Source organism: Macaca nemestrina, chromosome X, assembly GCF_043159975.1.
Source record: "Macaca nemestrina isolate mMacNem1 chromosome X, mMacNem.hap1, whole genome shotgun sequence".
Lineage (NCBI taxonomy): Eukaryota > Metazoa > Chordata > Mammalia > Primates > Cercopithecidae > Macaca > Macaca nemestrina.
Genome location: NC_092145.1, coordinates 19,477,553 through 19,494,086, shown reverse-complemented (window position 1 = coordinate 19,494,086; position 16,534 = coordinate 19,477,553). Strand labels below are relative to the sequence as shown.

At 39.9% G+C, this 16,534-nt stretch overlaps 1 protein-coding gene across 1 annotated transcript in view; it reads left to right on the top strand.

The window, feature by feature from the left end:
• Window positions 1-16,534, top strand: part of LOC105481375 (adhesion G protein-coupled receptor G4) — a 111,411-nt gene that overhangs the window by 27,270 nt on the left and 67,607 nt on the right. The window contains exons 3-5 of the mRNA XM_011740908.2: window positions 6,579-12,653; window positions 13,987-14,081; window positions 15,836-15,900. Coding sequence (XP_011739210.2) covers window positions 6,579-12,653; window positions 13,987-14,081; window positions 15,836-15,900 — 6,235 coding nt within the window. The remainder of the gene's footprint in view (window positions 1-6,578; window positions 12,654-13,986; window positions 14,082-15,835; window positions 15,901-16,534) is intronic.

Sequence of the window (16,534 nt, the reverse complement as noted above, 5' to 3'; positions counted from 1 at the left end):
TTTGTGTCTTTTGTCAAATTTGGGAAGCTTTTAGCCTTTTTTTTTTTTTTTTTTTTTTTTTTAAATATACGTTCAGCCCCATTGTCTTTCTCCTCTCTTTTAAGGTTATGGTAATATGAATGTTGGATATTTTGTTATTGTTCCACAGGTCCTTGAGGCTATCTTCATTTTTCTTTTCAATGCATTTTCTCTATTGTTTAGATCAGGTGAATTCTATTATGTTATCATTATGTTTACCTGTTCTATCTTCTGTCATCTCTACTCTACTATTAAGTCCATCCAACTGGTCTTAAAAATTTGCCTTTGTATTCTTTCATTCTATAATTTCCATTTGGTTCCTTTTTTTTGTTTGTTTGTTTCTTTGTTTTTTTCAATACAGAGTCTCGTTCTGTCGCCCAGGCTGGAGTGCAGTGGCGTGATCTCGGCTCACTGGAACCTCCGTCTCCCAGGTTCAAGGGATTCTCATGTCTCAGCCTCCTGAGTATCTGGCATCCACCACCATGTCTGGCTAATTTTTGTATTTTTAGTAGAAATGGGGTTTCATCATATTGGCCAGGCTGGTCTCAAACTCCTGGACTCACATGATCCATCCGCCTTTCCTCCCAAAGTGCTGGGATTACAGGCATGAGTCACCGTGCCTGGTCCCATTTTATTTTTTTCCAAATAATTTCAAAAAGTTTAAGTTCAGGATTTTCAGGTTTGTTACCTAGGTAAATGTATGCCATGGTGGTTTGCTGCACCTATGAACCCATCGCCTTGATTCTTTCTTAACAATTTTTATTTCTTTTCTGAGATTCTTTTTTTTTTTTCATTTCAAGAGAATTTGTAATTGCTTGCAGAATTATTTATATGATGATTGCTTTAATATCATTGTCAGATAATTCCAGTGACTGATTCATCTAGGTTTTAGCATCAGTTGATTATCTTTTCTTACTCAAGTTGTGATTTTGTTGCTTCTAAATATGACAGGTAATTAAAAAAAATTGTATCCTGGACATTTTGTCAATTATGTTAGGAGATTCTGTGTCTTCTTTAAATCTTTTATTTTAGCAGTCAGTCATTCTGGTTGGGCTTAGCACACAGGTCATGGTCCATTTTTGTGGGCTGTGCTTCCAAATACAACTTAATTTTTAGAGTCTTTGTGATGTTATTTCATCTTGCTTGATTTATCCGGTACCCCTGAGACTTCCACCTGTCTCTGCTGGTGCTTCTTGGGTGGAGAGCAGAAGGCATCTCCTCAGGCCAGGCCTCCAACTGTCTCTCAGAGGGAGATGGATGTGGGGGCATCCCCCTACCAATGCCTCTTGGCTTCCGCTAGTCTCTGGACAGGAAAGGAAAATATTGGGCTAGTTTTCGTAGACTTGGCCACCTGCTGCTGGAGATCCCCTTTTTCTTGTTTCCCCTGCCTGCCTTGGTGTTTCTGGGTGAGGGAGGAGAATCTCAGTACTGCAGGGATAAAGACACTTCCTGGATCAGGCCACTTGCTATTACTGGCTCCTTTTTTACTCTTATGCCTGCCTGCCTTGGTTTTTCTGAGTGGGTGAGGAGAAACTTGGGTTGGCAAAAACAAATAGTCTTCCTAGACTGGGTTCTGTTCAGCCAGTGTTTTTTGGTGGAGAGGGGAGATTCAGGCCTGATAGGGAAGGAGACTGCTTCTCTTGGTTGCTTATTGTTAGCAAGGTGCCCAGTCAGTCTCCCTTGCTGGAGTATCCGATTTGCCTGAGGTTGTCAGAGGGACTCCCATTTGATCCAGAAGGGGAATGAACCTACTTGGACTGACTTCTGTTGCTAAGTTGGGGATTGGGAAGCATAGATCCTGGGCCACATTTTTATGTTGGGTTTGGTGAGGGGGAGAAGATAACTGCCACTATGTTGTTCCTTTACTCTTGGGGTCCCAAACCAGTTTGTTTTATTCTTAGCACATTTTGTAGTTCTTTGGTTGTCTCTTACACCATTTCCAGGATTTGTAGTTGTACCTTTTGGGGAGGAGCAGAGAAAAGTGGATCTATGCCATCTTGTTCAGTTGAGAAGTCTGCATTTGCTTTTAACATCAGTTCTTGGGCAGTAAAAGCTCTTGAGTGTATATGCGTAGACAGATAGGGTGCAACAAAATGACAGAGATAATATCACTGGCATTGTAACCACCTTACTCACTTACAACATTTTCTTTTCCGAGAAGGACAGGCATTAAATTCAATGGAGATAAGTGTGCCATTTAGGATAAAAAAATCCCCACCACATAGGGAAAAGAGAAAGATTGATGAAGCAGAAGTAAAGTGAACCTCACTCATTAGAAATGATAGGTGCACAGAAAGTCTGAATTACTGAATTTAAGAAAAACAAAAGTATGTACAGATTAAGACAATAAGGTCACCAATAAACAAATTAAGTTATAAAAGAAATTTATATTCAGTATCAGTCTACATTATACAAAATGATCTTGAATGTTCAATCATTTTCAATGCCAACCCATTGTAATTAATTTCTAGATGTGAGGTTTATAGGAATCTTTAATTCCAATGGATCCTGATTCTAAAAAGCTACTGATTGTTTGACTGAATTGTCTTTATCTAGGATATGAATGATTATTCAAGGCAGATATTATATCAGAGAATGTCCATAATTTGGGATCCCCACTGAGTTTTGATTCCTGGGCCAGCAAAGTCACCTTGATGTTTTAGTTTAGCATTGCAATGCTGTCCTCTAAAGTTTGTTTCACTGTTTTGGGTGACTGCTGTTTCTTGCACTGTTCAGCACTTGCAGAACTTGGCATTTAGTATTTAACTTTGTTTCTCCTTGGTACCTTCCGATAGAGTCTCTTTCTTTCTTTCTCCTTGGATTGAGGCGTTTCCATTTAAATTGAGGGCATACATTTATGAGTACTGGATAATTGAAGCATTGCTACATGCTGTCTAATTTCTTCTCTAAATCTTTCATCTGTGAAAATCTCATTTCAACACTGCACTTCTCTGAGCCTCATCTCTAAATGAAAGCATTGAATATAATCTCCAAGTCCTGGCTCTAAAATTCTGGGATTTTAATGAATGAAGATTTCAGTCTTTATTAATACAGACTTTAGAAGAAAAATTTGATACAGCAGTCCCTCTGGAAGAAACCTTACATCTGAAAGATTTAATGGAAGGTTTGCTGAAATATACAAAGCCAGACTTTAGGTTAAAATGGAGCAATGTAAGACGCATTATTTCTTGAGGTCTCTGCTACTTAAAATGCCACCTGCTTGGCAATTTAGCTCAACTCATTTGTTTTTATCTTTCTAAATCTTATATTCCTTCTTGAGGTGCTTACTGGAAGTGTTAATAACAATTGCTACATCTATGACTTACCCCTCTCTGATAAAAATACCGTGTCTAACTCCCATTTCCCGTCTTCTAAAAGAGTTTTCCACTACTTATGGATTACTCCAATAGTACTCTTTGAATGCTGCATCAAAGAAGATAACTTAGGCTTTTATGGTATTTAGTGTTTTATTGTTTTCCTAAAAAGTGAATGCAGTTAAATCATTAATGTTTTGTAAAGGAGAGGGAATTGTGAGCTCTGCTCTCAACAATTAGTGTATTCATAGAGTGATTTCAGGCTGTAGGATGCCACACTCCTCAAATGTGCTAGAAGTGACACTTTCACAGAGGTTTGCTAAGCCGGTTGGCTGGTGTAAACCCATCTACAAAATTGGAAACAAGATCCCGACAATTCTCCTTTCACATGAAGTTATGGACAAATTTGAAAGCATAAAGCTTGAAATACACGTTTGGCTGCTGAAGTATACCAGTTTCTTGATAAGGCCTAACATAATGTGGATCTGTGATAATTGGAAAAATGTCATAAAATTAAGTGAAAAAGTACTTTTTGTATAGCTTCGACTTTTCCCCTTATAAACGTGTGTACTTTTATCAACTCATCTATATGGTCAGTTACAGGATTGTTACTCATTCTACTTGCTAATGACCACAAAATCCTAAAGAACATCCTACACACACCTCAAAATTTCTGGATATGCAAATTATAAGTAATTTTAATGCCCAAAACAGTGAAACAAATCAGTAGATTGTCTACTACCACAGTTATTCCTACATCATAGGTAATATGCTTCTCAGATGGATGAATTCAAAACACTAATTTCCCTAAGTTAAACATGAATGATTTCATTTTGGGTGATTTGAATTGGAGAAAGATTGTGACTCAGCCTTGAATTTTGCTATGTACCATTTTCACCTGGATATTCACTATTATCCTAAATTCCACTTGCCCACATCTGAACTGGGTGTTTTTCTTCTGAGTGAGGCTGCCTTCCCAATTTTTCTGTTTTTATGAATATTACCACTATTCTCCAAGTTGCCCGGAAGCAAAATTTGATTTCTCTGAGATTTCTCTCTCTTCTTTATCTCTTAAACCTCTTTGTTGTCATACCCTGTCAATTCTTACTTTCCAGTAGATATGGGGATAGGAATCTTCACACTGCTCTCACATTGTTCCAAGCCTTATTCAGTTATTCAGTTAGCTTACAAATAGATACTAAACATCTACCACGTGTGAGGCACTGGGATAGACACTAAAGATACAATGGTGGGCAACAAAAGATGAGGACTCTGTCCACGTGGTCTAGCGAGGAAGAGAGACATTAAAAATCACATAAATCTCCAGCTATGACACATTACATGAAGAAGAGGTATGAGGTGTCATAAGAATCTAGAATAGATTGGTGTGAGCTAGTCATGAAAGTCAGGGAAGGTAGTCTTCCCTGAAGAGGTGATGCATGAGATGAGAACTGAAGGACTGGCAGAAGTTAATCAGATGGGGAAGGATGGGAAGAACATTCTAAGTAGAGGTTACAGCAAATACAATGGTCTTGTGGTGGGAAAGAGCATGCCAAGTATTAGATAACTAAAAAGAGGAAGACTAAAAAAAAAACCACACACAGAGAGAACTTAGCACAAATTGAGACTGAAGAGATAGGGAGGGACCAAATCATGCATAGCTTCATATGCTTTATTAAGAAAAAATTTTCTTTTTATCCTATGAGCAATAGAAAGCAACTAAAGAGAGCTCAGTGCGTGTGTGTGTGTGTGTGTGTGTGTGTGTGTGTGTGTGACAGAGAGAGAGAGAGAGAGGAGGGGGATCAGATATTGGCATTTAAAAAATCACTTTGGTTGTATTATTGAACAGATTAGATGGGGTCCAAGATTAGTGGCAGACAGTTCAATTGGGAGGCTACCACAGTAGTCCAAGTGAAAGATGATGGTGACTGGTTAGGTTGGTAAGTGATGGAGATAGAGATAAACTGGGGGGAGCCAAGAGATATTTAGGAGCTACAATCAATAGGACAAGATTATGGATTGGCTATGGCAGGTGAGAGAGAGAATGAAGGAGACAGAGGGAGAGAGAGGGTTGGAACTTGCATAATTTAATGTAGGATAGTGTAGGGCCAGTCACTGAAGGAATACCAGAAGAGGACCCAGTTTGGGAAGAAGTTAATGAGCTCAAGCTGGAGCATGTTGAGTTTGAGGTGTTAATGAGATATCCAAGAAATGATATCAAATAAACAATTGTTTATATAAATGTGGAGCTCAAAATAGAGATCTGGTCAAGAGATATAACTTTGAGATTTGACTGTGTATAGGTGTAAATTGAAATCCTAGGTGTAGAGAAACTATACAGCCAAATGAGAAGAGGTCCTGGGACAAAGCCTTGGTCAGGTAAAATAGGATGCGTCCAGAAATGAGTGGACAGAGACGTAGGAGAAAACGCAGGAGTGTGTTGTGCAATGGAAAGCAATGAAAAGAGTATTTTCAACTCATTAGTGCTACGAAATAAATGCTAATTTGGGAGTTTCAGATTAAAACATTTTCAATCTAGTGTTTAAATGAGTGACAGAAGTTTGACCAAGTGAAAGTCAACTGTTTTTTGAGCACTTACTCTGTATGAGAAGCTATGCTAAGTGTTTGATGCACATTAACTCACTTACTCTCATAACAATTTTGTAGGATAGGTGTTATTATAATCCTCATATTATAGAGGAGGAAATTGAAGCACAGAGAGGTTAAGCAACTAGTCCAAGGTTATGTAATGAGTGTGAAAGTGATGGTGCCAGTATTTAAAACTAATCCATTTGAATCTAAGGCTGATTTTTCTTTTTGGAATATTTTAAATTACACAATTCAATTTCTTTAATAGATATAGGAATATTCAAGTTATCCGTTTCTTCTTAAGTGAGTTCTTATAGCTGTGTCTTTCAAGGAATTGGATCATTTCCCAAAGCTAATCATCTTAATTAATGCACTACTGTGGCATGCATCCCTCTTTCAGGAATGTTTATATATTTTATGAAGATACTACAAAATGGATGTCCTCCTACCAGTTACTTAACCAGGGTGTTATGAGTGCCATATAGAGATCTTAGAGAGTAGAAAATTGTCTTAAGGAAAATCAAGTGATCAAGTGATTTGATTATATCTGTGGTACTTTCTTACAAGATGAAAATAAATTATAGAGCTCTTTCTTAAAGAATTGTCTCTAATTTCCAAAGCTGAATCCAAAATACCACTTTCTTTCTGATTTTTTAGTTGTTCCTGAAAATATGACAATTCAAGGAAAAAGTACAACTGTTTCACAACAAATAGATATGACCACTCCATCCCAAATTACTGGAGTAAAACCACAAAAGACTGCACATTCCTCTGCAGTGTTGTCTCAAAGCATACCTATATTTGCATCTGATTACACAACCATATCATATTCCAATACAACATCTCCACCTCTGGAAACAATGACTGCACAAAAGATCTTAAAGACACCGGTAGATGAGACAGCTACATTTGCAGCAGATGTTTTATCAACTTCATCAGCCATCTCTCTGCCTACCCAGAGTATATCCATAGACACTACTACCAATTCCATGAATAAAACGAAATCCCCATCTTCAGAAAGCACAAAGACAACAAAAATGACTGAAGCCATGGCTACTAAAATCTTGCAACCACCTACACCTTCTAATTTCCTATCCACATCCAGATTTACCAAGAATTCAGTTGCATCTACAACTTCAGCAATGAAATCTCAGTCGGCTGTTACGAAGACAACATCTTTGTTTTCAATTATTGAGTCAACATCTATGTCTACAACACCTTGTCTCAAACAAAAATCCACAAATATTGGGGCACTCCCTATCTCCAGAGCTGACCAGGAGTTCATTGAATCTACAGCTGCTGAAACTGTACCTTGGTTTACAACGGAAAAGACTTCACCTGCAGCTACTCATGTTGGGACTGCATCAGCATTCCCACCTGAGTCTGTGCTCATCTCCACAGCTGCTCCAGTAGATTCTGTATTTCCTAGAAACCAGACAGCATCTCCATTGGCAACAACTGATATGAAAATAGCATTTACAGTCCATTCATTAACTCTCCCAACTAGGTTTATTGAGACCACGCCTGCCCCAAGGACAGCTGAAACAGAATTGACATCTACAAATTTTCAGGATGTGTCTTTATCCAGAGTGGAAGATGCCATGTCTACCTCCATGTCTAAAGAGACCTCCTCTAAGACGCTTTCTTCCTTAAGATCCTTTTCATTTACTGGGACGGAGAGTGTACAGACAGTTATTGATGCTGAAGCTACACATACAGCCTTAACTCCTGAAATCACACTTGCGCCTACAGTGGCTGAAACTATGCTTTCCTCCACAATCACAGGACGAGTTTGTACCCAGAATACACCTACAGCTGATGGACACATGCTTACTTTGATTTCCACTAGATCAGCTTCCACATCCAAGGCACCTGAGTCAGGTCCAACATCCACAACTGATGAAGCTGCCCATCTGTTCTCCAGCAATGAGACCATTTGGACTTCCAGACCAGACCAGACCCTGCTGATATCTATGAACACAACCACCATACTCACATTTGTGCCTAATGAAAATTTTACATCAGCATTTCATGAGAGTGCTACTCATACAGAACATTTATCTACAACTACCAATATCATCCCACTGAAAGCATCTCCAGAGGGCGAAGGTACCACTACCACTGATGCTACTACCGCCAGATATACAACAGCTGTATCCAAATTGGCATCACCATGGTTTTCTAATTTCTCCATAGTTTCTGGAACCACATCCATAACCAGTATGCCTGAATTTAAACTTACCACCTTACCACTAAAAACAATCCCTATGTCTGCAAAACCTGCAAATGAACTTCCTTTGACACCAAGGGAGACTATTGTTCCATCAGTAGATATAATATCTACTCTTGCTTACATTCAACCAAATTTTTCTACTGAGGAAAGTGCTTCTGAAACCACACAAACAGAAATAAATGGTGCAATTGCATTTGAAGATACAACGACCCCTGTACCAAGGTCAGCAACAACACAAAGATTTAATGCCACTGTGACAAGAAAAGAAGCAACTTCCCATTATCTTATGGGAAAATCAACTACAGCAGCAGTGGCTGAGGTTTCTCCATTTTCAACAATGCTGGAAGTGACAAATGAATCAGCACAAATGGTGACAGCTTCTGTCGCTGTTTCCTCTTTTCCTGAGATAGAAAAGCTAAGTACCCCATTGGATAATAAAACTGCAACAAGTGAGGTGAGAGAAAGTTGGCTTTTGACAAAATTGGTGAAAACCACACCTAGGAGTTCATACAATGAAACGACAGAAATGTTTAATTGTAACCACACCTATGTAGCACACTCGACTTCAGAGACATCTGAGGGAATTTCAGCTGGATCTCCCACTTCTGGGAGCACACATATATTTGGTGAACCCCTGGGTGCTTCTACCACAAGGATATCAGAAACCAGTTTCCCCACAACCCCTACAGACAGGACAGCTACGTCCTTGTCTGATGGTATCTTACCTCCACAGCCTACAGCTGCTCATTCCTCAGCAACCCCTATGCCTGTTACTCATATGTTCTCATTGCCAGTTAATGGCAGCTCTGTAGTGTCTGAGGAGACTGAGGTTACCATGTCTGAGGAGACTGAGGTTACTATGTCTGAGCCTTTTACACTGGTCAGGGCTTTTTCTACATCTGTGCTTTCAGATGTCTCAAATCTATCGTCAACTACAATGACCACAGCATTGGTACCACCTTTGGATCAGACTGCTTCCACAACCAGTGATATTGTGCCTACCCACGGAGACTCGATTCATACCACTTCAGAGGCCACAGTAATCTCTGTCAGGAAGACATCCATGGCAGTTCCTTCTCTGACAGAAACACCATTTCCTTCACTGAGACTCTCCACTCCTGTGACAGCTAAGGCTGAAACCACCCTTTTCTCCACCTCAGTTGATACAGTTACCCCATCTACAAACACTCTTGTCTGCTCAAAACCTCCCCCTGACAACATTCCTCCTGCGTCCTCCACTCATGTTATCTCAACTACGTCTACACCAGAAGGAACTCAACCCATATCTCTAGTAGAAGAGACTTCTACCTATGCTCTCAGCTTCCCATATACTTACAGTGGTGGTGCAGATGTTGCCAACTTGGCTACTGGCACCGCAGAGACCTCTGTTGTTGATGAGACCGCACCCTCACACATCTCTGCCAATAAGCTTACTACTTCAGTAAACAGTCACATTTCTCCACCTGTCACACATCGTGTACACACACCAGTGTCCACCCACTTGGTGACTAGCACCTCTATCTTATCTTCTGATGAAGACCAGATGACCATATCCCTGGGAAAAACCCCTAGAACTACGGAGGTGACAGAAATGTCCCCATCAAAGAATTTTTTTATTTCATACTCCCGGGGTACTCCATTTTTGGAAATGACAGATACAGGATTTCCTGAGACCACAATAATTTCCAGTCACCAAACACATTTGCCTTCAGAGATTCCACCTGGGACTCCCTCTGATGGAAATTCGGCTTCATCTCCCACTTCTGGAAGTACACAGATTACACCTACCTTGACCTCAAGTAACACAGTAGACGTTCACATTCCAGAAATGTCTACCAGTCTTGGGAAAACAGCTCTCCCCTCACAAGCTCTGACAATCACCACTTTTTTGTCTCCTGAAAAGGAAAGCACTAGTGTTTTTCCAGCATATACTCCCAGGACCGTGGAAATGATAGTAAACTCCACCTATGTGACTCACTCTGTCTCATATGGCCAGGATACTTCATTTGTAAATACCACAACTTCCAGCTCAGCCAGAATATCAAATCCTATGGACATCAACACAACTTTTTCACACTTGCATTCACTTAGGACACAACCTGAGGTGACTTCAGTTGCCTCTTTCATTTCTGAAAGCACACAGACTTTCCCTGAGTCCTTGTCTCTTTCCACAGCTGGACTATATAATGACAGTTTTACAGTTCTCTCCGACAGGATCACTACAGCCTTTTCCGTTCCAAATGTACCTACAATGCTTCTTAGAGAATCCTCTATGGCAACCTTCACTCCTATTTACCAGATGTCCTCATTGCCAGTTAGTGTAACTGCCTTCACCTCCAAAAAGGTTTCTGACACTCCCCCAATACTGATCACTAAATCTTCTAAAACAATGCATCCAGGTTGTTTGGAAAGTCCCTGTACAGCCACTTCTGGGCCTATGTCTGAGATGTCCTCAATGTCAGCTAATGACTCTGCTTTCACACCTGCAACAGTCTCTTCTGACACTTACACAACAGTTGGGTTATTCTCTACTTTATTGTCTTTGGTTACCCCCAGGATTACTATGACCATGCAAACATCTACATTGGATGTCACACCTGTGACATATGCTGGGCCTACTTCAAAAAGCAAAATGGTTTCCTCTGCTTTCACTACAGAAATGATAGAGGTACCTTCCAGGATCACACCTACAACCTTTCTCTCTCCAACAGAGCCAACTTTCCCCTTTGTAAAAACCGTTCCCACCACTATTATGGCTGGGATAGTGACTCCATTTGTAGGTACCACTGCCTTTTCTCTACTCAGTTCTAAGAACACTGGAGCTATTTCCTCCATTCCAAAGACCACATTTTCACCATTTCTATCAGCAACTCAACAGTCATCACAAGCAGATGAGGCTACAACTTTGGGCATATTATCTGGAATTACTAAGAGGTCCCTATCTACTGTGAACAGTGGTATGGGGGTAGCTCACACAAATACATATTCCAGAACCACTGCTCCTGAAAATATGCTTTCACCTACTCATGCAGATAGTCTCCATACTTCCTTCAATATTCAGGTTTCCCCATCTCTGACTAGCTTTAAGAATACTTCTGGAGCCACAAAAAATGTTAAAACAACCACCACTTACCTTTCTTCTAATACTAGAAAGATGACTTCCTTGTTAGAAAAGACTTCCTTAACAAATCATGCCACATCTTTGAATACCCCTGTTTCATACACTCCATGGACCCCATCCAGTGCAACTCCACCCTCTTTGGCATCATTTCTTTATTCACCTCATAGTAGTGAAGCTGAGTTCTCTACTCCAGAGACCTCTCCTCCTCCCACATCCCAAATGGTTGAATTTCCAGTTCTGGGAACAAGAATCACATCTAGTAATACCCAACCTCTGCTTATGACTTCCTGGAGCATACCCACAGCTGAAGGTTCTCAGTTTCCAATTTCCACCACTATTCATGTACCTACATCCAATGGGATGGAAACAGAGACTCTACACCTTGTTCCTGGGCCTTTGTCAACATTCACAGCCTCTCAGACTGGTCCAGTATCTAAAGATGTCATGGCAATATCATCAATTCCTATGTCAGGAATTCTTCCTACCTATAGGCTTTCTGAGAACCCTTCATTATCAACACCCTTAAGAGCTATCACTCCCACATTGGCTGACGTTAAGCACACATTTGAGAAAATAACCACATCTGTAACTCCTGGGACCACACTCCCATCAATTCTTTCTGGTGCCATTTCAGGATCTATAATTTCAAAGGCTACTACTTCACCCATTCTGACAAGGCTCTTATCTAGTCTCCCTTCTGGCTCCCCTCTGGCAACTGTATCTAATGCCCCTCATGTTATGACTTCCTCTACAGTAGAGGAGTCAAAATCAACATTTCTGACATCTGACATGATATCAGTGCACCCATTCACTAACTTGACAACACTACCCTCTGCTACTATGAGCACCATACTCACCCAAACCATTCCTACACCTACACTGGGTGGTATCACTACTGGCTTCCCAACTTCTCTCCCTATGTCTATAAAAGTCACAGATGACATTGTGTACATTTCCACACACCCTGAGGCATCCTCTGGAACCACAGTAACTGCCAACCCCAGGACTGTGCCTCATCCTTCATCCTTTAGCAGAAAGACTATGTCACATTCTACAACTGACCACACTCTATCTGTTGGTTCCATGCCTCTGCCTAGCTCTACAATAACATCTTCATGGAGCAGAATTCCAGCAGCATCATCACCCTCTCCCTTAATTATTCCTAAGCCCACACTGGACTCCCTTCTAAATATAATGACTACTAAAACCACTGTTCCTGGAGCCTCATTTCCACTAATATCCACTGGGGTGACACATCCTTCTACAGCAACTGTGTCTTCACCAATATTGTCCTTTTTTGAGACAACTTGGCTGGACTCCACACCTTCCTTTCTATCTATGGAAGCATCACCTTCGCCTATTGCCACCAAGTTCACAGGTACTACTCCATAATGCATGTGGTGTAGCCCCAACAGAATTCGTGCACTATGGGTCATGTGTTTTCCAAAGTGGCCCATTCTTGGAAGGCAGAAAAGAATGAAGAAGGGTGCAGGTGTTTTTTATCTCCTTCAGACAATGGGTACAGTGAGTACCTTGTCCAAATACAAAATTCTCTCGCCATCTTTTTTGTCTCTGCTTTATTGGCATGTAATGTAAATGTATCTTTTCACTCAGCATGACAATTTCTAAGCCTACTTTCCACCTGTTTCGTTCTTGACGGTCTGACTCTGATTCTGCCAATGTGCACACGGACTAGGAACATCACCCCTTCCCAGTAAGAGGATCATATGGCCTTAGGTCTGAGCATGCTGACCACCCACCGGAAAACACCAGAAAAAACACCAGAAGATATCCTATCTTACCTTTTGGATTCCTTTTATGCAGGTCTCAGCCTTCTCCAATCCCTACCTGCAGCTGGCTAGGAGTGCTTGTCCAAGGCCAGGGAATACTTGGCTTCCATATTGTTCAAATTTTGAATGCTTCTGCAACTTTTTTTTTTTTTTTTTTTCGAGACAGAGTCTCACTCTGTCGCGCAGGCTGGAGCGCAGTGGCACCTTCTTGGCTCACTACAAGCGCCATCTCCCGAGCTCACCCCATTCTCCTGCCTCAGCCTCCCGAGTAGCTGGGACTACAGGCGCCCACCACCATACCCGGCTAACTTTTTGTATTTTTAGTAGAGATGGGGTTTCACAGTGTTAGCCAGGATGGTCTCGATCTCCTGACCTTATGATCCGCCCTCCTCGGCCTCCCAAAGTGCTGGGATTACAGGCGTGAGCCACCGCGCCCGGCCTGTTCCTGCAACTTTTAACATTCTACAGTAGAAATTTGATAGGATACACAAGAGCAAGAGGGAAAAAAGGAGAGAAAAATCTAAAGCAGAAAACAAGGCACAGGAAGAAAAAAAACAACAGTTATTTTCTCAGGGAAAGTGATCTTCTGAGATAATGTTCAGCTTGGCCGTTGAGTGGACTGAAAGTCTGTTGGTCAATGAGAGTGGAGAATTGGTGGGATTTGTGGAGTGTCTGTCAACTAGAAATCAAGGAAGTGTCCAAATAATTAAAGCAAAACTGGGATGGTAACATCCCAGTTCTGCTTTTTGATATGGAGTCAAAGTGTTGGTTCTTGACCTTGGAGTTAAATTAAGCTAAGTTTAGGCAGTAGACATTATTATTTGGTTTACTTTAAAACAGAGAACACTTTTCACCAAATTTACAGAAGTCAAATTTCTTGAACTAAATGAATAAAATTAACCTTCTTATTTTTAATTACAGTTTCCTTCTACAATGTTGAAATGAGCTTCTCTGTCTTTGTTGAAGAGCCAAGGATCCCTATTACCAGTGTTATAAATGAATTTACAGAAAATTGGGTAAAATAGTCTTTTGCATATTTATGGTATATATAAATATATGTCAATATATACATGTATATATATGACAGAGTATATTAAAACTAGGCTTTACTTTTTTCTACCAATAATAAGCAACATCATGAGAATATATGCAATCTCATAGTACCAATGCTAAAAGCTTTTATGGAATGTTATTATTTTCATTTGTTGAGATCTGTACATTTCCCTTTAGTGACACAAATTCTGAGTCTTTGCCAAATTTTCCTATTTGGGGAAAGTGGGAGAGCAGTGATAACAAAATGTATACTTAAATACAATGGTATTTAAGTATTATTGTTTTCTGAATTTTATTTTTTTCTCTTTCGAACACAGTGAATGTTTTACTTATCCTTAATTTTTTCTTGATATGACTAATACATACTCTCTGTAACAAAATCAGACATTGACATCGAAAATCCAGAAAGTAAATGTCCTCTCTAATACTGCTCTGTGCATTAACTCCTCTTAACAGTTTAAGGTACATTCTTTCAGATTTTTTTTCTGTGCATATTATAATGTTGATGCATGTGTGTTCTTTTACAAAATAAATGTAATTGTACTAGTTATGCTATTTTTCAACTTGCTCCCCCTCCTCTGCACTTAACCATGTATCTTTGCACATATTCATGCTGGTAAATATAAATCATATACTTTAACAGATGCATAGGATTTCACTACGTGGTTGTATTACAGGTTTTTTTTTTTTTTTTTTTTTTAAATCCATTGGTGACATTTACATTGTTTCTATCTTTTTCTCTATTTAGAAACAATGCTGGGCTGGGCACTGTGGCTCATGCCTGTAATCCAAGCACTTTGAGAGGCTGAGGCAAAAGGATTGCGTGAGCCAAGGAGTTCGAGACTAGCCTGGGCAACATGGCGAGATCTTGTTTTCTTTTTTTAAAAAAAAAAGTTTAAGAAAAAAACAATGCTGAAAACAATTCCCTAGAAATAAATTTTGGGGCACTTTAGTATTTTTATAGGATAAATTCCTAGAATTGGAATCAGTAGATGAAAAGATGTGAACCTTTCACATTTAAATAGCTGTTACTAAAAGACCCCCCAGATAGATGACATCAACTTGCACCATCTCCCAACAGCAAAAAATCATATCTGTTTCCATTCTTTCCCTGTCAGCACTTATTTTCAAGTGTCTATGGCATGGTTATAAATCCTTGAAAATGGGTGGGTGCATTAGTCTGCTCAGACTACCATAACAAGATACCACAGACTGGGTGGCTTAAACAACAGACATTTATTTTCTCATAGTTCTGGAATCTGGAAGCCTAAGATTAAGGTGCTGGCAGAGTTGGTTTCTGGTGAAGCCTCTCTCCTTGGTTTGCAGATGGCCATCTTCTCACCTGTGTCCTCACATGGTCTTTCCTCTGTGCACACGCATCCCTGGTCTTTCTTTTTCTTCTTATAAGGACACTGGTCCTATTGGAGTAGGGCTCCACTTTTATGATCTTGTTTAACCTTAATTCCATCCTCAAAGACCTTATCTCTGAATATAACCACATTCAGGTTAGGGCTTCAACATTTGAGTTTTGGAAAGACACAATTCAGCCCATAACAGTAGGTAATATGTAATTTGAAAAACTTAGTGGAGCAAATGGAAATGTTGAGCCAGCTGAAATAATGAGTGCAGCTTAATGATCACATCATCCCAGGTGACTTTGCTGAGTTGAACTAGAGGAGCAGAATAATGAAACTGATTTTTTTTTTGTCTTGTACAGTTGAATTCTATATTTCAGAACAGTGAATTTTCTCTTGCTAATCTGGAAACCCAAATTAAAAGCAGGTACGTGAATGACATTTACTGTGGGTCAAAGGGCAATTTGAGGGCATTTTGGGTCTGTTCCTATCTGGAGGGGATGTCCTGTGTTTATGTCTGAGATTTAGGGCTGCCACATTTTTAGTTGCATCTTCCTTCCTGAGTAGGTTCGTTTTGGCATGAGGAAAAAATTTGTATTACTATTGTAAGGTATAAAGCCAATGCGAGAACAAAACAAAAGAAAACCAATAGGGGAAGTCATGCAGTTAGACTGAGTTACCTCTAATGCCCCTTTCATCTCTAAAATTCTATGAATCTGTGACTTATACAAAAATCATACCTTGAAGTGCTATGTATGGACAATGTGCGAGGATTTATAAGGCCTTTTATTTTGGAATGATTCACTTTCAGAAATGAGAAATTCCAAAGTGAACTTGAAATGTCTAAAGCAAGAATGTTGACTAGTCCAACATTTGCTTGGGGCACAAATTTCGAATGGTGACTGCAGTGAAATGGGCAGTATCGTGGAAACTATGGCAAAGGCAATTGCTCACCTGGGAAGTATTTCCTGTATTCTTTCCCTGCACACATACTAATCCTCTGTAAAGGGACACTCCACAGAAGTTCTTTGAAAAATAGGCATGGCTCTGTTAAGCCATGG